The following is a 19,480-nucleotide window of genomic DNA, read 5'->3' on the forward strand; positions in this document are numbered from 1 at the left end:
CAGCTATGGAATCTGGCCTCAGAGCATTGGGGATGCCAGAGACCTAACCTGATGCCCTGGGCGAGGCAGATCTTACCTATGTCTGAATACACGATCGTCTCTTCAGTGCCAGCTTTGGCCAGGACCTCCCCCCTGAAAAAGATTCAGGGGAGGTGAGTGGGTTCACTGACATTTGTTGATATTCAAGACCTCTCTCTGTCTTTTCTCCCCATCTGTCAGGCCAAAGGGCAAGGAATCCGAGATTTAAAACCAGAAAGTAAGGATATAAACTCCTGTTCTACCATTTAAAACACTGTGTGGCCCTAACCAGCTTGGCTCAGTGGATAGAGCATCGGCCTGCGAACTCAAGGGTCCCAGGTTCGATTCCAGCCAAGGGCATGTACCTTGGTTGCAGTCACATACCCAGTGGGGAGTGTGCAGGAGGCAACTGATCGATGTTTCTCTCTCATCAATGTTTCTAACTCTCTATCCCTCTCCCTTCCTCTCTGTAAAAAAAATCAATAAAATATATTAAAAAAATAAAATAAAATGCTGTGTGGCCTTAAGCCAAGTCACTTTTAATAAATTATAAAGTGGAAATAAAAGCTCTGCTAGGATTTAGTGAGAAAATTATGGAGTATATTTTCTAAACTGCAAACTCCTAGTTTTCTTATTCCATGACATAAACATCTGGGCCAGAGCCATGTATAACCAAAGGGAGGTGCCCCCCATACCCTCAGGAGTGCATGTCCACAGGAATCCTTGACAAGGGCGGTCTGGCTCTGCTTCTTCACCCCTCCCAGGGCTGCTCCCTGACTCTGGGAGAGTGAGGCAGGCCCTGGGCATGGCCCAGATCTGTGTGGACCTCTGGTCTTATGCCTGTGCCCCCTGCAGTCCTATGTTAAGGGCTTTCTGTGTTTGAAGGAAAAGTTTCAATCTGTGGGTATGAGTAGCAGTGCTGGGGAAACCACACCCGGCAGGAGCCCCACACTTGGAGACAACAACACTCCTTCATAAATCTGGGGAAAGGCTGATCTGGAAAACACTTCTGATGCTGCATCTCCCCGCCCAACGCAGGGCTTCCAACACAGACCTAGGGAAATGCCATCTCTCCAAAGCACAGCACAAGGTAACTGGCATAACAAACAATTCACATAGTAACTGGTTCCGTTTACCTGACGGTCACAAACAGATTTGGCACAAATGAGCTACAAACACAATTATTAATGCCGTTTAACTGAATCCTTTCCTATTCTCTTTCTTCCTCATTTTCCCTGGCATTCAAAGATCTCTCTCTATGTTAACCCCAGGCACCCATCCCAAAGTCAATATAAGTCAGAAGGCCCCTAAACCCTACAAATGGAATTCTGAAAAGGAAGAAATTAAGGTAAACCTTGTAGAGCTACTCTGTCAGAAGCGACCAGCCTGGCCAGCACCAGAGTTCATCAGCAGAGCCAGGCGAAGCAGAGGTGCATCATTAACATCTAGGCAGAGGGACTGGAATCATGTCCGAGAAAATTTTCAGGCCAACTTAATCCTTCCAGTTTCCCAATGCCCCCCAAATCCTGATGTGCAGGGAATCTCTTGCTGGTCACATTTTCAAGGACTCCCCTTATCACATGCTTTAATCTGTGGGTCCTACAGAGTCTGAAGAGAGAAGCTTTAGGGACCCCACAGTGACCAGGAACCCTTCTCAGCCTTGTTACTGGTATGTGCATCCTGAAATTGTAGAAATACGTATCTGTGTGTGTGTGCGTGTGTGTGCGTGATCATACATATGGCATAAATCCAAGTTCTGAAGTCAAAACCTGGATCCAAACACCAGTTCTAGCCACTTTAGCTTGTGAACTTCAATTCCACCATCTATAAACCGGGCTTACCAGAAGGTAAGTCCCTGGCGTTCACACTGAGACCACGTGTAAAAGAGCGGTGTGAACTGCAGGTAGAGACCATGGTACGTGCATCAGTAGACGCCTGCATGTGCACCTGGGCAGACTTTCATGCTGGTCTCGCTGAGCAGTAAAATGCTCCGCCCTCTCACAGAGGACAAACTCTGTTTCCCTTATTGAAGCCATCTGCCCCCTCCTCTAAGTATTCCAGGAGCAGAATCCTCACCCTGTAACTCATTCCTGCCTGACACCCCCGTCACCCAGTCTAAATTTTAACCAAAAGCGGAGAATTGGAGGCCTGTTTCACTAAAACTGCCACCCATCACTGCTGCCCTGTGTCCCCTATGATCCAAGTCTGACTGACAACAGACACTCAGAAGAGGGCGAAGGCCAGGCCTCAGTCAGGAGAGCAGGGCCGTTTCTTTCTCACATGGTCCTCAAGAGGAAGCTTCCTCACACGAGAGGCAGCCACCCGGCAGGCACCGGACCGGGTGGGTGAGGGGCAGAGCCAATCACCAGTCAGACAGCCCACCCGCCCAAGTGAGCTCCTAGTGAGCCTGTCCCTGCTCAGGCCACTCACCAAGGATTCACGACAGTGCTGTGTCCCCAGGCAACATAGGAGGCTTTGTCGTCTCGGGCCGGAGATGCCGTGGCCACATACACCTGGTTATCAACAGCCCTGGAGTTAATGGACAGAAAACAGGGATAGCATACATTACAGATCTGAGGCACTTTCCTATCCTAAGTGGACCGATCCTTCTTTTCAAAACTAGGATAGGACAGGCTGGCTCAGATGTAGAAGGAAACACGCAAAGCCACGGAACCCTCTCTTCAAAAATCATCTTATTACTTAAGCAGTTCTCATTGGGGCAACTTTGGCCAGCAGGGGACATCTGCCAGTGTCTGGAGACCTTTCTTTTTACAAAAATATTTTTTTATTGTTTCAGAGAGGAAGGGGGAGGGGGAGAGGGGGAGAGAGAGAGAGAGAGAGAGAGAGCGCGAGAGAGCGCGAGCGCTAGAAATATCAATGATGAGAGTCATTGATTGGCTGCCTCCTGCATGCCCCACCCTGGGGATCGAGCTGGCAACTGACCAGGAATCAAACCGTGACTTCCTGGTTCATAGGTATCAACGCCGGCCGGGTTGGTGATTTTTTAATTGTCATAACTAGGGGGATGCTACTAGCAACCAGTGGGTGGAAGTCAGAAATGCTGCTAACCATCCTACAGTGCACAGGAGAGCCTCCCACAACACAGAATAATCTGGTCCAAAATGTTACTACTGCCACAGTGGACAGACTCTGGCCTGAGCCAACCACTAAAAGAACTTATCTGGGGTTAATGCAAGCCAAGGTGGCCAAGGCCAATGGGTTGGCCTTGATGGGGCAATACACGTTGAGGGATGTATGGCACTTCCATGCCAATGGTGGCTGTGCCATCACCTCAGGTTAGATCAGAACTTCAGGTGTCCAGCCTGGGTACATCAAGCCACCTCACCTGGGAGCTCTCTGGGCTCAATCAATAGATCCATGCTAGTCATGCCAGTCTCGCCCAAGCTTTTCTTGCTTTCCACTTTTACTGCATTTATTAGTATTCATGGTAACACACACCCCTACTCCACCTTCTACAACGCAACCAGGAAAACACCTCTACATCCCCCTGCAGTAAAAATTACCATCATCTCTAGAAGGGAGAACAGTAGCCACCTCTAGGCAGAGAGAAAAGGGCACTGACTAGGAAGGAGCAAAAGGGACCATTCTAGGGATTGGGAAATGTTCCATATGTTGATCTTGATTGTAGGTGGTACATACGTCAACATTCACTGACCGGCCTATAGAGGTAAAATTAGTGCACTTTTCTGTAAGTGTTTTATACCTCAATTTAAAAAACATTTAATCAAGCCTGGCCAGTGTGGCTCAGTGGTAGAGCATTGACTCATGAACCAGATGGTCAGGGTTCGATTCCCAGACAAGGCACATGCCAGGGTTTGGGGCTCGATCTCCAGTAGGGGGCGTGCAGAAGGCAGCCTATCGATTTTCTCTCCTCATTGATGTTTCTATCTCTCTTCCCTCTCCCTTCCTCTCTGAAATAAATAAAAATATATACATTTTTAAAAATACATAAAACAAAAACATTTAATCAAGAAACCCATCGTCTCTGACCAGCATTTCATGGTTTGCAGAGCACTTTACACACAGTCACACTCCTTTTCCCTTCCATGTTCCATCCACCCCTGCTACCTGCCTTTCACGGCTCAGCCTCAGGGGACTAAGGAAACATCAGAGATAGCTGTGTGATGCCCAGCATTTAGAGGTTAGAAGCACAAGGGTTTATAACAAGGTTCCTGGCAGAGCACCCCTGGGACTAGCAGGCTGCTGTGGAAGTTGGGGTGGGGTAAGCACCCCAATCAAACAGCACAGGGCCAGCTGTGTGAAGACCACAATCCTCTCCCCTGGGCTGTCAGGCTAAAATAACTCCTGCTTTTCCTGGGCTTCTGCGCTCTGAATATGCATACTCCATGGGTCTCCAATTCTCTGTAAAAGTTGCCGGCAACTGTCCCAGGGAAACCAGCTCACATCTAATCACAGTAAATGAAATCGCTGCCCACTTGATGCACTAAAAGCTCTTGGAAATGCAAAACCACAGTCTCCCAAAATCTAAGAGACTGATGCTGTGGCTTCTGAAGAGAAGGTTCCCAGCAGAAGCCTTCCCTTTGGGCTGAAAGACGAAAAGATGCACCTATTTGAAATGCAATTGGGTGCTGCGGAATTGAGTCACAGGCACCATTCTGTACCAGGAAGGCTGGCACTTCCACCGCCCTGAAATCTTTCCAGAGAGACGCTGGGATGCTGGAAGGTATGCTGATATGCTGTCTTACCGGCCTCGCTGAAGCAACTCCCAGTGAGCTGGTCCAGTGGTCAAATTAAAAGCTCCAGGATAGACCAACAGCTGGCAGCCTAGGGGAGAGGGAGGCCGAGAGTCGGTGAGAGGAACACCCGACCTCCCTGGTCCCGCCCTTTGCTCTCCACCCAGTGGGGACCAAACTCCAACTTTCCCACGCATAAAAGTCAGTGTCGGCAACATTAGGTTATGGCTCTGAATTCTCTTAGAGACACTCGCATGGTGCAGACGGACACACGAGAAAAGTGGTATTGATAACCAACACCATGTGTGAGTTCGCTTAAAAAAAGGGGGGGGGGGAGACTATCATTCAGATTTCTCTTGGCACCAGTGGGTCAGCTCTGCATGGCCGAGGGCCACGCTCTATAATGCCCTCCAACTGAAAGGAGGGGCAGAGGAGGTGCTTCTAGGCTCATGGACAAGACTCCACAGAGACTGCCGACCCAGAGCCCGAGCCTCCGCCTTTCCCAGAGCAGGCAAACTGTCAGCATCCACCTCACTGCATTCAGTGACAGCTGATTCAGAACCAGAGTAGCTTCAACAGGCTAGCAGGGCTGCTAATATTTGTTGAGTGCCATACAAGGAGCTTTAATAAGTTCTCTCCTTCGTCCTCACACCATCCCTATGAGAAAACTGGGAGCCACAATGAAATGAAATCATTTACTCAAAGTATCATACCAGGTAGGGGAAAGAGTTAGAACCAGAACCCTGATCTTCTGACGTGGTTTGGTGCTAGGTGGTAGGACACCTTTTCTCTGGACCAAAATGTCACTGACTACTTTTCCACTGCACCCACCATCTAGGACTATGCATAGTGAAATCCACGAGGGACAGACCATGTTTTCATTTCTACTGGGCTCCAAGGGACTCTTTGCAAACACAGCAGCAAGAAGGGCTGGAAGGGTGGAGCAGATGTTTAAGTCTTGCCTTAGCCGCATGGCGTGTTAAATCACAGCCTCTGGAAAACCACACTGTCCATACACAGCAAAAGTGTGAGAAGCCAGATGGGGGTGGAGAGGTTAAGACCTCTCCTCCAGCTTTTCCGACTAAGGGCTCCCTCTATCCACTCAAACCTCCAAGCACCCACACAACACAACCACAGTGCTGCCCTACCTCTCTGCGCGTAGACTTGTGCAAGCTCTGCAAAGCGGATGTCGTAGCAGATGCCTAGGCCCACTCGGCAGTAAGCTGTTTACAAACAGAAAACGCACAAGTGAAAGTTAGCCTGCAGCATGGTGTGAGGGTAAAGTCTCCTGAGTTAATATCACTGACCGGTGGGGATACAGTGACACAGGGCCCGTGGTGGAGAACATCTATAAGCTTGATCTTGCTTGGATGTCACCTCGTAAAGACGTCATTTACGTCAGCAGAGTAGAGATGAGAAATTCATTCTAACTGAATGCTTATTATCTAAGTGAGAGGTGCTCAATTATGGCCTAACAAGTACACTCTGGAAACTATCACACTAATAAGAGGCTGTAGCCAAATGGAAGAGCAAAGTCATGTCAAACTCTTTAGTTCTCCATTCAGCCCGCCCTTTCCAGATCTCTGACCGCTCTCTGCCCTTCTCACTTCTGGCCATTCAGCCAGGTTCGGGTTCAATTCCAGTTAACAGCATGTAGGCTGGATCCGTTATGTAAAGAAACTGGGGAGTGCTCTAGCCGGTTTGGCTCAGTGGATAGAGCACTGGCCCACGGACTGTAGGGTCTCGGGTTCAATTCCAGTTAACAGCATGTAGGCTGGATCCCTGGCCTGGGTCTGGGTGAGTGCTGAAGGCAACCAATTGTTGTATCTCCTTCACATCAATGCTTCTTTCTCTCTGTCTCTCCCCCTCCCTTCCACTCTCTCTAAAAACCAATGGAAAAATATCCTGGGGGTGAGGATTAATTTAAAAAAAAAAGAAATCAGGGAGGGGCATAATAAAGAAAACAACAACAAAGGAATACCTGGTCCTCTTTTACTGGGAATGCAAAAAGAGGTGGACTTATCTGGTACGTACGAGTCTCAAATGTGGAGAAACTATCACCAGGACTCAATGTTTTAGATTCTTGAAATGTGATTTTCCCAGGAACATCAATGTCAAACAGATGGAGCTGCAGCACAAATACGGGCTTCAGTTACCTCTTTTCCAGCAGAGTTCATGGAAATAAAAACAATCTGTCCATGGCCAGATATGGGGGGTGACCTAAGAGCAACTGTACAAACAGCACCGCAACATGCCCGCAACCCACCCCACAATCTGACACTATCAAAATGAATTCTAACACAGGAAATGGGACAACGATATTGTAGGTTTTATGACCCTTCTTTCCTAGCTGGTGTACAAATCAATGTCTAGATTTCTTATGGGAAGTTTTTTTACTCAATATAAATGCTACATGAAGACTCCTCAATCAGAATCAAACTGACACATTGGCAGGAGAGGAGGAGAGTGGGTAAGCGATTAAAAATAGGTCAATGCCCTAACTGATTTGGCTCAATGGATAGAGCATCGGCCTGCGGACTGAAGGGTCCCAGGATCGATTCCAGTCAAGGGCACGTACCTGGGTTAGGGGCACATCCCCAGTGGGGGATGTGCAGGAGGCAGCTGATCGATGTTTCTCTCTCATCAATGTTTCTAACTCTCTATCCCTCTTACTTCCTCTCTGTAAAAAAATCAATAAAATATATTTTAATAAAAAATAAATAAATAAATAAAAATAGGTCAAATTTTACAAACCAAATGCAGCAATTTATAAAAAGAATAACTTCCAAATTAGTTTCTGATTTATTACACTAACAGAATACAGGAGAAAAGTCATATGAGCATCTTAGGTGCATAATGAGCATTTGGTAAAGTTCAACATCCATCCTTTTTAAAAAATATATATTTTTTTTACTGATTTCAGAGAAGAAGAAAGAGAGAGAGAGAGAGAGAGAGAGAGAGAGAGAAATGTCAATGATAAGAGAAAATTCTCATTGATCAGCTGCCTCCTGCACATGCCCTGGGGATTGAACGTGCAACCCTAGCATGTGCTCTGACCAGGAATCGAACGGTTACCTCCTGGTTCATAGGTCGACGCTCAATCACTGAGCCACACCAGCCAGGCCATCCATTCTTATTTTATTACTAGAGGCCCGATGCACAAAATTTGTGCTAGGAGCTCGGCCCTCGAAGCCCCAGCCGGCCCTTGTAGCCCTGGCTACCTCGGCCAGCCCTCGCAGCCCGGCTTCATCCAGAAGGTTATCCGGACAGCTGTTCGGTCTAATTAGCATATTAGCTCTTTATTATATAGGATTATATAGGATTATTTTTTTAAATATATTTTTATTGATTTCAGAGAGGAAGGGAGAGGGAGAGAGAGATAGAAACATCAATGATGAGAGAGAATCATTGATCAGCTGTACACCCCGTACTGGGGATCGAGCCTGAAACCCAGGCATGTGCCCTGACCGGGAATCAAACCATGACCTCCTGGTTTACAGGTCGATGCTCAAACACTGAACCATGCCGTCTGGGCATCCATTCTTATTTTAAAAACAAAAATGGAAAACTCTTCTAGTAAGGGAATTTCCTTAGTCTGATAAGATTATCTAAAAAACAACACTAAAGCCGAAACCGGTTTGGCTCAGTGGATAGAGCGTCGGCCTGCGGACTGAAAGGTCCCAGGTTCGATTCTGGTCAAGGGCATGTACCTGGGTTGCGGGCACATCCCCAGTAGGAGATGTGCAGGAGGCAGCTGATCGATGTTTCTAACTCTCTATCTCTCTCCCTTCCTCTCTGTAAAATAAAATATAAAAAAATAAAAAAAATAAAAAACAACACTAAAGAAACACTGTACCTAATGGTGCCATATTAAAAGCCTTCTCTTTTAAGATCAGGAACAATACAAAAACACCTACTATTGAAAACTCTATCAGAGGTTCTAACCAAAGCAATAAGGCAAAAGAAAGGCATAAAATGTATAAGGATTAGAAAGAACAGAAATTGAATCTGTGATCAGAATATGTAATTGCTGCCGGAGACCAATTCCAGCATGACAGCAGGGCTGCATCTGGGAATGGCTGAAGGCATTTCCCCAAACCTGAATAGGATACATTAAATTGATTCTTGGCTGCCAGACAGCTAAAAGGCATCTTAATCTACGTTATTGCCTCCTACTGGCCAAACACCTGAACAGCCGTAGGCTAATTCCCCCATTCTGACAATGTTTCTGTATACCCTTTGACGTGTGTATCTCTGCCTCACCTCAGGACAAGTTGTGTTCATAAAAAGCATGGGGTCCTGGGGACGAGGAAAACCTCAGGCCTTAGACCTGAGACCTGATAATTTAGATCTTGGATCTTAGCTCCTTTAGCTAAGCTCCTCTGACCCCCAAATGCCTTTCAAAATTATACTTCGTCTCTGGACTCTTATTTAAAATCTACGCACAGTCTTCTCCAGATTCCTGAACCCTTCTTAATGCTGGGACAAGAACCCCAGCAAACTGCATACCTAGAAACTCCAAAGGAAACCTACAGATGAATTATTAGAATTAATGAGTGACATTAGCAAGGTTACTATTATGTACAAGGTCAATATTTTTATAACTAATTGTACTTCTATATATACTAGCAAGAAACAAAAAATGAAAGGGCATCAAAAAATACCCATGAAGAATAAACCTAGCAAATGATATATAAGACTATACCCAAAAAACTATAAAAACAATTTGAAATATTTATTTATTTATTTTTAACATATATATATTTTTTATTTCAGAGAGAAAAGGAGAAGGAGGGAGAGAGATAGAAACATCAATTATGAGAGAGAATCACTGATCGGCTGCCTCCTGCATGCCCCACACTGGGGATTGAGCCCACAACCTGGGCATGTTCTCCAATCGGGAATCAAACTCTGACCTCCTGGTTCATATGTCGATGCTCAACCACTGAGCCCCACCAGCTGGGCCAATGTGACATTTTTAAAAGCCTACATAAATGGAGAGATATATGCCATATCATGGACATATATGCACTTAAAAGAATGGAGTTAATAGCTCAACGCTGGCTCTTCTTCCAGAAATGGCAGAGTGGCTCCTATCAGACCTATTAGCTTTCTCATAAGTAACTATGAACCTGGACAAAATAAAAAGCGCTGGAGAATGATCAACATCAGGGAAAACTGAAGGGAAGTCAATACTTAGAAGGGAGTAACACTAGGTGAGTGTCCCATTTGTTTACTGCTCTTGGTTGGAAGCAAGGCCCCAGTTGTTGCTGGGAGTAGTGGGGAAAACTACCCACAATCACATTGGCTTGAGAAACCTGAAAACAGCTTCACAGCAGCTGGGAAGTGAGGGGAAAATCCTGAAAAGGATAAAACCAAAGAGAAAGAGCACTAAATTCTACATATGCAATTGCGGGCATCTCTGGCTCATTACTGAATTAAAGATGTGTGGGGCAGACCCCAACATGACCAAGATGTGGTAATTACCAAAAATTTTAAAGCAGCTATTGAAACTAAGCTCAAGAGTATGAAGAAAAATATGCTCGCAATGAATTAAACAAATAGAAATATTGGTAGAGAAATAAAAGCTATAAAAAGGAACCAAATGAGCCCAGCTGGCATGGCTCAGTGGTTGAGCATCAACCTATGAACCAGGAGGTCACAGTTTGATTCCTGATCAGGGCACATGCCGGGTTGCGGGCTCCATTGTGGGGCGTGCAGGAGGCAGCCTGTCAATGATTCTCTCTCATCATTGATGTTTCTATCTCTCTCTCCCTCTCCTTTCCTCTCTGAAATCAATAAAAATACACTTTAAAAAAAAAAAAAAGAACTGGAAAATTTTAGAACTGAAAAACTCAGTATCTGAAATTTTTAAAAATTTCATTGGATTGGGTTATAGGAGATTGGAGATTACAAAAGAAAAATTGAGAACATAAATTAGTGGAAATTGTCCAATCTGAAGAAGAGAAAGAAAAAAGGTTGGGAAAATAAAAACAAAGGACCAGAGCCTTGGTGACCTGGTTTGGAGGAACAGTATCAAAACTGGAATCCTATAAAAAGAGAATGGGACAGAAATATATGTAGCAAAATCATGCCCCCAAATTTCCTACATATGGTGAAAGACTAAAATGTCAAGTTTCATGAAGCACAACAAATACAAAGAAAACCACCTAGGCACATGAGAAACAAAATATTAACCACTAAAAAATACACAAGAGAAATCTTGAAGGCAGGCAGATAAAAACACAAGTTACACACAAAGAACAATAATACAAGTTACTACTGACTAATCAGGATAAAAAGAAAAAAGAGGCTAGAAGATAATTGAAAAAGGTCTCTCCAACTGTTAGGGAAAAAATAAAACTGTCAACGCAGAATTCTATTCAACCAAAAATCTCTGTCAAGAATGAAGGCAAACTAAAGATGTTCATAAACAAAAAATAAGAAAGTTCATAGCTAGTAGATCCTCACTACAAAAAAGCGAAGGGAGGTCTTTCTTTTTGAAAGTAAAAATACCAGATAGAACTAGGATCTTCAAGAAGGTAAGAAAAATATCAATGGTAAATATTTGAGTAAACAAAGATTTCTATTTTAAAAATACATTCTTTGTGGAATTTACAATGTATGTAGAGACAATATGCGTGTCAACCATAGTTTAAAAATGGGAAGGGCTTAGAAATTTCATATGAAGTAATATAATATTAACTCTAAGTAGACTGTGATAAAATAAGGGTGCATGTTGTAATGCCTAGGGCAGTGATGGCGAACCTTTTGAGCTCGGCGTGTCAGCATTTTGAAAAACCCTAACTTAACTCTGGTGCCGTGTCACATATAGAAATTTTTTGATATTTGCAACCATAGTAAAACAAAGAATTATATTTTTGATATTTATTTTATATATTTAAATGCCGTTTAACAAAGAAAAATCAACCAGAAAAATGAGTTCGCGTGTCACCTCTGACACGCGTGTCATAGGTTTGCCATCACTGGCCTAGGGCAACAACTTAAAAAAAAAAACAGCAGAGGAGATATAATTTAAAAGCCAATAGACAAATTAAAATGGAATTCTAGCCCTGACCGGTTTGGCTCAGTGGATAGAGCGTCGGCCTGCGGACTGAAAGGTCCCAGGTTCGATTCCGGCCAAGGGCATGTACCTTGGTTGCGGGCACATCCCCAGTAGGAGGTATGCAAAAAATCTTTCTCTCTGGGAAAAATCAATAAAATATATTTAAAAAATAATAAAATAAAAATAAAATGGAATTCTAAAAAATACTCAACCCCAAAGAATGCAGAAAAGAAGAATAACGGAAATAAAAAAACCAGTTAAATGTCTACGTGCTTAAATCCATCCATATCAATAATTATCTATATGTATAAAAGGCTGTCTGTCCATCTGACTGGTAGCTATGATACGCATTGACCACCAGGGGGCAGACGCTCAACGCAGGAGCTGCCATGAGGCGAATTGGCCATTTAAAAATAAACGGCACCATGGACCTGGCACTGACAAACCAACACTCAGCTTCCCCCACGTGGGGAACAGCCCCTGCCACCATCCGGGAGTGATACCCCACCAATTGCAGCCAATGCTGCCAAGATCCCATGGTGCAAAATGTAGCCCACAGCCCAGCCCAGCCTGGAAATGGTGGCTGTGGGAGCTGGGTAATGATGTCACGTAGCAACGCCCAGCATCATCTCCCTAGCGATGACTAGCCTCCTTTCAGTTTCTTCAGCCCAGGAACCCGACTTGCTTTATAGCCAGTGCAAACATTTCACACTGTAACCAAATGTTTGGGAAGCGTTTTTACATGCCTCATCTCATTTGGTCCTCACAGAAGTCCTGGAGTAGGTAGATAGGAGACTCGGTAGAATCCTATTTTTCTTTTCATTAGCAAGATGCAAATAACAATATTAAAATATTTCTTCTAATTCATTTCCTTTCAATGTGCACGAATCCGTGCACCGGGACAGTAGTATTCACTATAAATGGAGTAACTACTTCAGTTAAAAGGCAAAGATTGTCAGAATGAATAAAAAAGCAAAACCCAACTATATGCTACCTACAAATTTTAAATATAAAGACACACATAGCTTGAAAGAAAAGATTAAAAAAAGACGCACCAAGGTTAAGTACAAGAAGAGTGGCTACAGTATTATCAGAGATAAAATAAACTTCAAGAAAAAGTATTATAAGGGGAAAGAAAACAAAGCAGAACAGACATTCCGTAACAATAGAAGAATGAACTTACCAGGAAGACTTGATAATCCTAAATGTATATGCATTTACTATTGCAAAGATGTCGACTCTCCCCAGAAGATCTCTATATATTCAACAATCCTAACTAAATTCCTGCAGGTTTTTCCTTTGACAGGCCAAGTCTAAAATTTATATCACAATGCCAAATCCAAGAATAGCCAATTGTGCCACCCAGTCAAAATGCCTGATGTGTGTAGAATACAATGAGAAGAAACAGGGGACTTCATAGTAAATTCTCAAGAGGCAATGAGACTTGCCACATTTCCTTCTTACCTTTCTGTGCTTTACCAGTAAAGCTCCATCAGGCCCAAATACGGCACAGGTGTTATACAATTTCCCAGAATCCTCTTCAGGAATGGAACCTTTTGTTGAGAGGAGAAAGACACAGGCACAGGAAACATTCTGAATAAAGCCTTCTTTTGGAACTGGACAGAGGCTTGATACACTTAGGTCTAACAATACAGTTTACTATCTTCTAAGGGTCATTTAATCAGAACATTTAAAGATTGAATACAATCTTTCAGAGATAAATTCCAGAGTGCAGATAACTAGTGTAGAAAATCATCATTACCAGTTCAGTGTGTGTCCTTCTACAACTAGGTCAGATGCTAAAGACAAGTTTCAAAAACATCCAAACTGTTCCTGAATTCAGCTTTGATCTTGAGCAAAATTTATCTGAAACACTGAAGCAACATGGGGAATTGACTGTTGCTCAACTTAAATTCACCAGGCCCCCCAGCAATATAGCTGCATCACAAAGACCTCAAGATGGGAATGTAGCCACATGTCTGTCCATCACTCACTGTAGTTCCCGGTCCTGCCTCCTCTTGCTTTGCCTTCTTTCTCCACCTCTTACTCATTTCTAATTCTTAATATAGCATAAATACAGAAATAATTTTGTTTGCTGTACTTATTAAACAGTTTTACTGTAGTGATTTTTTTAAGCAAACAGAACATTTTGTAATTTATTTTACAACCACATAAAGCTACCCTGATGTATGTAGCCTCTTTAAGAAAAACTATCTTCTTAACCCTGTATTAGTAAAATGAAAGACACTCAGGTATGGTTTTTCTTTCCATACTGCCACCTGCGCCTTCACTCCCACTCCTTCTCCAGGGAAAATCATCATTACCAGTTCAGTGTGTGTCCTTCTACAACACTAACTATGTGTTACATGCAAAACTACATATAAAAATCAATAACTTTTTGTGTGGGGGATTAATATGAATGGGAGTACTTGTTCATATCATATTGAACCTGCTCTTTTCCCACTTACCAGTATGTCTGGATGAGCTCTCCCCTTTACTACACATAGACCTACCTCATTCTTTTCAATGTCTAATTCGTATTCCATGGTTTAAGTGAAACAACAAAAATTATCCATATGCTTTTAATGTTCAGCCATTATACCTTGAGGGTAGAAAGTTACCTCCAATGAGATATATGCTGCACTCCTTTGCTACTTCTGAGAGCTTCTGTGTGGATTCACCGGGAATTTTCTCTGCATATTCAGGAAAATAGTTTGTGCCATATGGAGAATTAAAGCATTCCTAGAATATTGTTAGCAGAGAAAAAGAGAGAGAGAGAAAAAAACATCAAAACACCCAACCCATTTTAAAGTTCTGCTGTAAGAAGACAGAGCTGCTGCTTCTAGCTCTGCTCTGAAAGGGATAAAACACAGCTGATTAAACACACACACACACACACACACACAGTGAGGTCCCAGGGCTGCAGAGCCTGTAGCCACAGGCAGGTCTCAGCAGCTGGGTCAGGTGGGGCTTAGAAGAGACAAGGCACCTGTGCTCAGCCAGACCCTGGCCATCTTGGCAGAAGGTGGGAACAGCCTCTCCCTCGAGTCTACAGGAGAGCTGCATGTTCCCAGGGCACCTAGACCCACTGCAACGGGCTTACTCTCAGGACTTCGTTAGGATGAATCCATAGGCTCAAAATTATATTAACTATGTAAAGCAATAAAGCCTGGGATTGGAAAAATACAGAAGCTTTGAAAGCCACAGACGTTAAGACATTTCCTCATCGGTAAAACGAACTGTTTTTAAGCTCCCTTTCAGCTCTATCATCCTGATCCTGCGGAACCTCATTCCCCAGGACACGTCTGTCTGCCACAGCTCTGTGATAAAGGAAAAGCAAAAACCACTAGACTTTGACTCTAATTCATTCGCATTGCATTTATTGAGATTGCCTGTGCACCACACACGGTGCTAAGGAACTCAAGCTTACCAGCTTGTACAAGACGTATGTCAGATAGAGAAGCAGAGCTGAATTCAAGTGCTTCACTCCTGGCCTTTAACTCTAATGCCGGGTAACACAAACCAACCAGAGGCCATGATTAGGGTTCAAGTACAGGTGAGTCCCAGGACTGGAGTGGTAACGAAGATGGGATTAAGATTAAGATCTCAAGCTCCCCTGTTAAAGGTTCCTACTCACTGGCCATATCTGTGATGGCCTGGAGCCCATTATACAAGGCAGCCCTGAAAATTCTCCAGTCAATCTAAGCAGGGTTTTCAAAGGGCTGCCTCTTCCCCATGGAGGGAGAGAGTGGAGGAGGGGCTGTCTGGAATTAGTTCCACCACTGACCCCGCAGGATCCTTCTCTGGAGCTAACCCCCTACTTGATGACAAGCAAATGTGGTGCAACCTTCAGCTGGTTGTTTTAAAAGAAATCACCTAGAAAAGAGATGCAGAATCCTACATTTAGAAAGACACCACAGGCTTCCTAAATATTTCTAATAGTTTCAGTTTTCAAAATTTTTTTTTTAAATGTTGGAGGTTTGGCTCTAAAATACATCCTGGTTCTATAAAGAATTATACAAGGAGCCCTGGCTGGGTGGCTCAGTTGGCTGGAGCGTCATCCAATACACCAAAAGGTTGCAAGTTCATTCCTAGTCAGGGTGCATATAGGAGGCAACCAGTCAATGATTCTCCTCTCTCTCTCTCTCTCTCTCTCTCTCTCTCTCTCTCTCTCTCACTATCAAGAGAAAACATACCCTGGGGAGAGGATTTAAAAAAAAAAAAAGAATTATACTGTAAGGAAAAAAGGGAAATATCCGAGGTGGAGTATTTCAGCTTTAGGTAAGTCCTTCAGCCCGCTAGGGTTCTGAGCAGAGTAGGTGATCCTCACGTTAAAGACCTATAACCACATGGGCACATCCAGTCACAGAGGCCCCTGCGAGGGTCACCTTTCAGACAAACATGACACAATCCTGGCCCCCAAAGGGCCTTGCTGGACGCCGGACACAAGAGGAAAACCAGAGCTAGCAGATACTATTCTGTGGGGCCCACGGTTCCCAGAAAGGGGTGGCTCCTCCATACTTACTGGCAGGGAAACAATTTTTGCTCCTTGTGCGGCTGCCTTCCGGACAAGGCCACAAGCTCGAGTGAGATTATCCGATTTGATGGAAGAAACTTGAAGTTGGATGAGGGCCAAGCGGAAAGCTGAAGAAGAAGAGAAAACAAGTGTCAGAAGATCTGACTGCTGAATCAGAGCAGCAGTTCTCACCCGAGGACAACTCCGCCTCCCAGGACATCTGGCGGTGTCTGGAGACGGTCTGGATTGTCACACTGGTGGGGTGCTACTGGCATCTAACAGGAAGAGGTCAGAGATGCCACAATGTATAGGGCAGTCCCTCACAACAAATTACCCAGTCCAAAATTTCAATAATGGTGGTGGTGAGAAACCTCGGTAGAGCAACTGCCATGGGCAGAGCCCCATGCCAAGCACAAGAACCTGAAGTGAAGTAGGCAGGGCCAGATTTTTACTTACAAATGAGAACAGGGCTTGAAGGAAGACAACTAGGTTTGAATACACAACTATTCCTTACTATGTGATCTTGGGCTTCGGCCTACCCCTTATCCGGGTAACTGAGGACATTCCAGTACAGAAGGTGAAATCACACTGGGAATGGAGCAGTGGGTCCATGGGAAGGGGAGACACCTGTCTCAAGTTCCCCATTAGGGGCTGGGACTCAATGCCTAGGTGTAGCTGCTAGCAGGAGGGGGAGGGTGGCGGCTGGTGGGCTGCAGATGTGCCCAATCACAGGGCAGGGCTCCTGCACACTTGTGAGGGTCTGTACTCACCCCATGAATATCCCTGTGCCCAAGGGACCGCAACATTAAGTAGCAAATAAAAAACACCACGAGATGTTGAGACACTTCAGAAGGAAAAGCTGACAGCACTTTTTCCTGCGATCTTAACAAGGCTCCACACCTTTACTGGGGACTGGACCCCACAAATTATGTAGCCAGCCCTGCCAACAGATCTGTGGTCAGCCTTAGGGAAAGGAGGTCTGGCTTATTCCTTCCGTGAGGTGGTAGCTACACCATACATTTGCTTTCCTATATTCTTTAGAGTTCTTTCAGCTCTTATAGTAATCACCTTTTCCTGGTTAATAATTCTTTATATAAAACTGTCCCTGTTCAAGTGACTGGTGTGGTTTCTGTGTCCTATGTGGACCCTGACTGATACACAGTTTTTGCTCATGGTCTGAGGTGAGGCTGCTAGTTCAGGAATTAGCAGTAATGCCCTGCCCTAGCTTCCCTACCCACCCCTGCTCTACGGTGTGAAAACCCCACCACGAGAGAGCGCGCACTCTGGGTGTCTCCTGAACCTGTGCAAATGTCCTCAGAAGAGGCAGGGCTGACAGACCTGGCCTTTGATGAAGGCCTGTCTGGCTCACAGTTAACCCTGAAAGGAAAATGCAGACGTCGAATTCCTTGGTTTATAAAGTGAGAAGAGCTAAATTTAATCCTGAATGCAGCTTGTTAAACAGTTTCAGAATCTGGATGAAAACAAAGGAAACTAAAATAGGGAACAAAAGTTGGGATTACTTTGGGACAAGCAAATATGTTGAGAACATTACCAGAACATCACACAACCCACTACAGGTCTCCACTGTACCTCAGAAGCTGGGCTTGTCTCTGCTTCAGAGGAGGACTGGGGGATAGGGGTGGGGGCGGGGAGTGAAGTCCGCACAGCTATTACTGGCTTCCCTCTCCCCCATCCCACCCAGAGAGGCAGCTCCTGAATCAGGCTTGGGATTGCCTGCATTCTGCAAATCGCCCATCCACAGAGGGGACTGCAGCAGGGCAATTCACCATTGATTGGGGAGTACTAGTTACCTCAGCTGTAAAATACAAATACAATGATTTTGGGGCGGGGGGTGAAGTCCGCACAGCTATTACTGGCTTCCCTCTCCCCCATCCCACCCAGAGAGGCAGCTCCTGAATCAGGCTTGGGATTGCCTGCATTCTGCAAATCGCCCATCCACAGAGGGGACTGCAGCAGGGCAATTCACCATTGATTGGGGAGTACTAGTTACCTCAGCTGTAAAATACAAATACAATGATTTTGTAGGTCCCTGGCTGCCCTAACAGTCATCGTAGTCTAACAACGAAAGGACTTACCCAGGGAAAAAAATATACATAAGTGCAAATGCCAACATGGGAACATAAAACACTTTGTAAATAAGGAAACAAGAAGCTTGCAGAGAGAAAAGTTGCAGTCAGTGAACAGTGGCAGAGTAACAATCCAAGCCCAAACCTGGAGCAGTAAAGCAAGATGGGCACCTTGTTTGTTTTTTTTGGGGGGGCGGGGGGGGGTTGTCATATGATCTGAAAAAACTCAAGGAAGTCAGACAGCCACCACTAAGAAGCACAGCTCTCAAGTCCATCAGCTGTCATGCCCGCCTCTGCAGCGATGCAGTCACATCCAGAGGGAGGTGTATGAAAGGGCTCCCATATGACGATCCCGAACAATCGTTCAGCCACCAACTTGCACTCTAGGTTGAAGTAAAAAACAAAGAGCACTTCCACACCTTATCGTCTCACGGGAGCCTCACAAGACTCCCACGTAGGGGCACGTGTGTCCATTTTACAGGTCATGGAGCTGAGGTCCAGAGAGATTAGATGACCCGTTGACAGGCGAAGCTACTGACTGAGCCACGACTGTAAGACTCCAGGTCTCCAGGCTGAGTCCAGAGCACCGCACTGCCCCGTGTCAAGAAATCTGGCACAGGCCTGGGGGCAAACTCAACCCCGGGTCGACCCGGCATGGGGCTGTGGAACTAACATGCAATACCCAACCTCTAAGCTCAATGTCCAGATGCAGCAACTACTTGCCCAATTGTTGGCTCAGGAGAGGGGGGCGGGTGCAACGTGGAGCACATGATCCAGACCTATCTCAAGCCCAAATCCAAGAAAACAGGTGCTCCAGTGTCACGTGACCGGGCTCAAAACTCAAGTTCAAAAATCAGTCTCAGGTTAAGCGGGTGAGAGCAATCGCTTGTGATCCGGCCCCTGCTGCAAAGCCTCAGAGTCTCCAGGAATTCCAGGGGCAGAGGCTCACACTGGAGCTGTCAGTCACCTCAACTACCGAGGGCGTCGCTGGAAAGGTGGTCTCGGAAGGGGCGGGACCCGCGTTACCGGAGCGCCCGCCCTCCCGCGCACGCGGCTCTGGGACCCACCTCCAGGCACT

General features: G+C 45.1%; 1 protein-coding gene across 1 annotated transcript in view; it reads right to left on the reverse strand.

Moving 5' to 3' along the window:
- The window catches only part of NIT2 (nitrilase family, member 2), a 23,058-nt gene that overhangs the window by 691 nt on the left and 2,887 nt on the right, over window positions 1-19,480 (reverse strand). Inside the window, exons 2-10 of the mRNA XM_014535596.1 lie at window positions 19,470-19,478; window positions 16,325-16,443; window positions 14,421-14,541; window positions 13,264-13,352; window positions 6,768-6,861; window positions 5,882-5,956; window positions 4,746-4,824; window positions 2,449-2,547; window positions 77-132 (exon numbers count right to left, since the gene is read on the reverse strand). Coding sequence (XP_014391082.1) covers window positions 77-132; window positions 2,449-2,547; window positions 4,746-4,824; window positions 5,882-5,956; window positions 6,768-6,861; window positions 13,264-13,352; window positions 14,421-14,541; window positions 16,325-16,443; window positions 19,470-19,478 — 741 coding nt within the window. The remainder of the gene's footprint in view (window positions 1-76; window positions 133-2,448; window positions 2,548-4,745; window positions 4,825-5,881; window positions 5,957-6,767; window positions 6,862-13,263; window positions 13,353-14,420; window positions 14,542-16,324; window positions 16,444-19,469; window positions 19,479-19,480) is intronic.

This window comes from Myotis brandtii, unplaced genomic scaffold, assembly GCF_000412655.1.
Source record: "Myotis brandtii unplaced genomic scaffold, ASM41265v1 scaffold1464, whole genome shotgun sequence".
NCBI classification, from domain to species: Eukaryota; Metazoa; Chordata; class Mammalia; order Chiroptera; family Vespertilionidae; genus Myotis; species Myotis brandtii.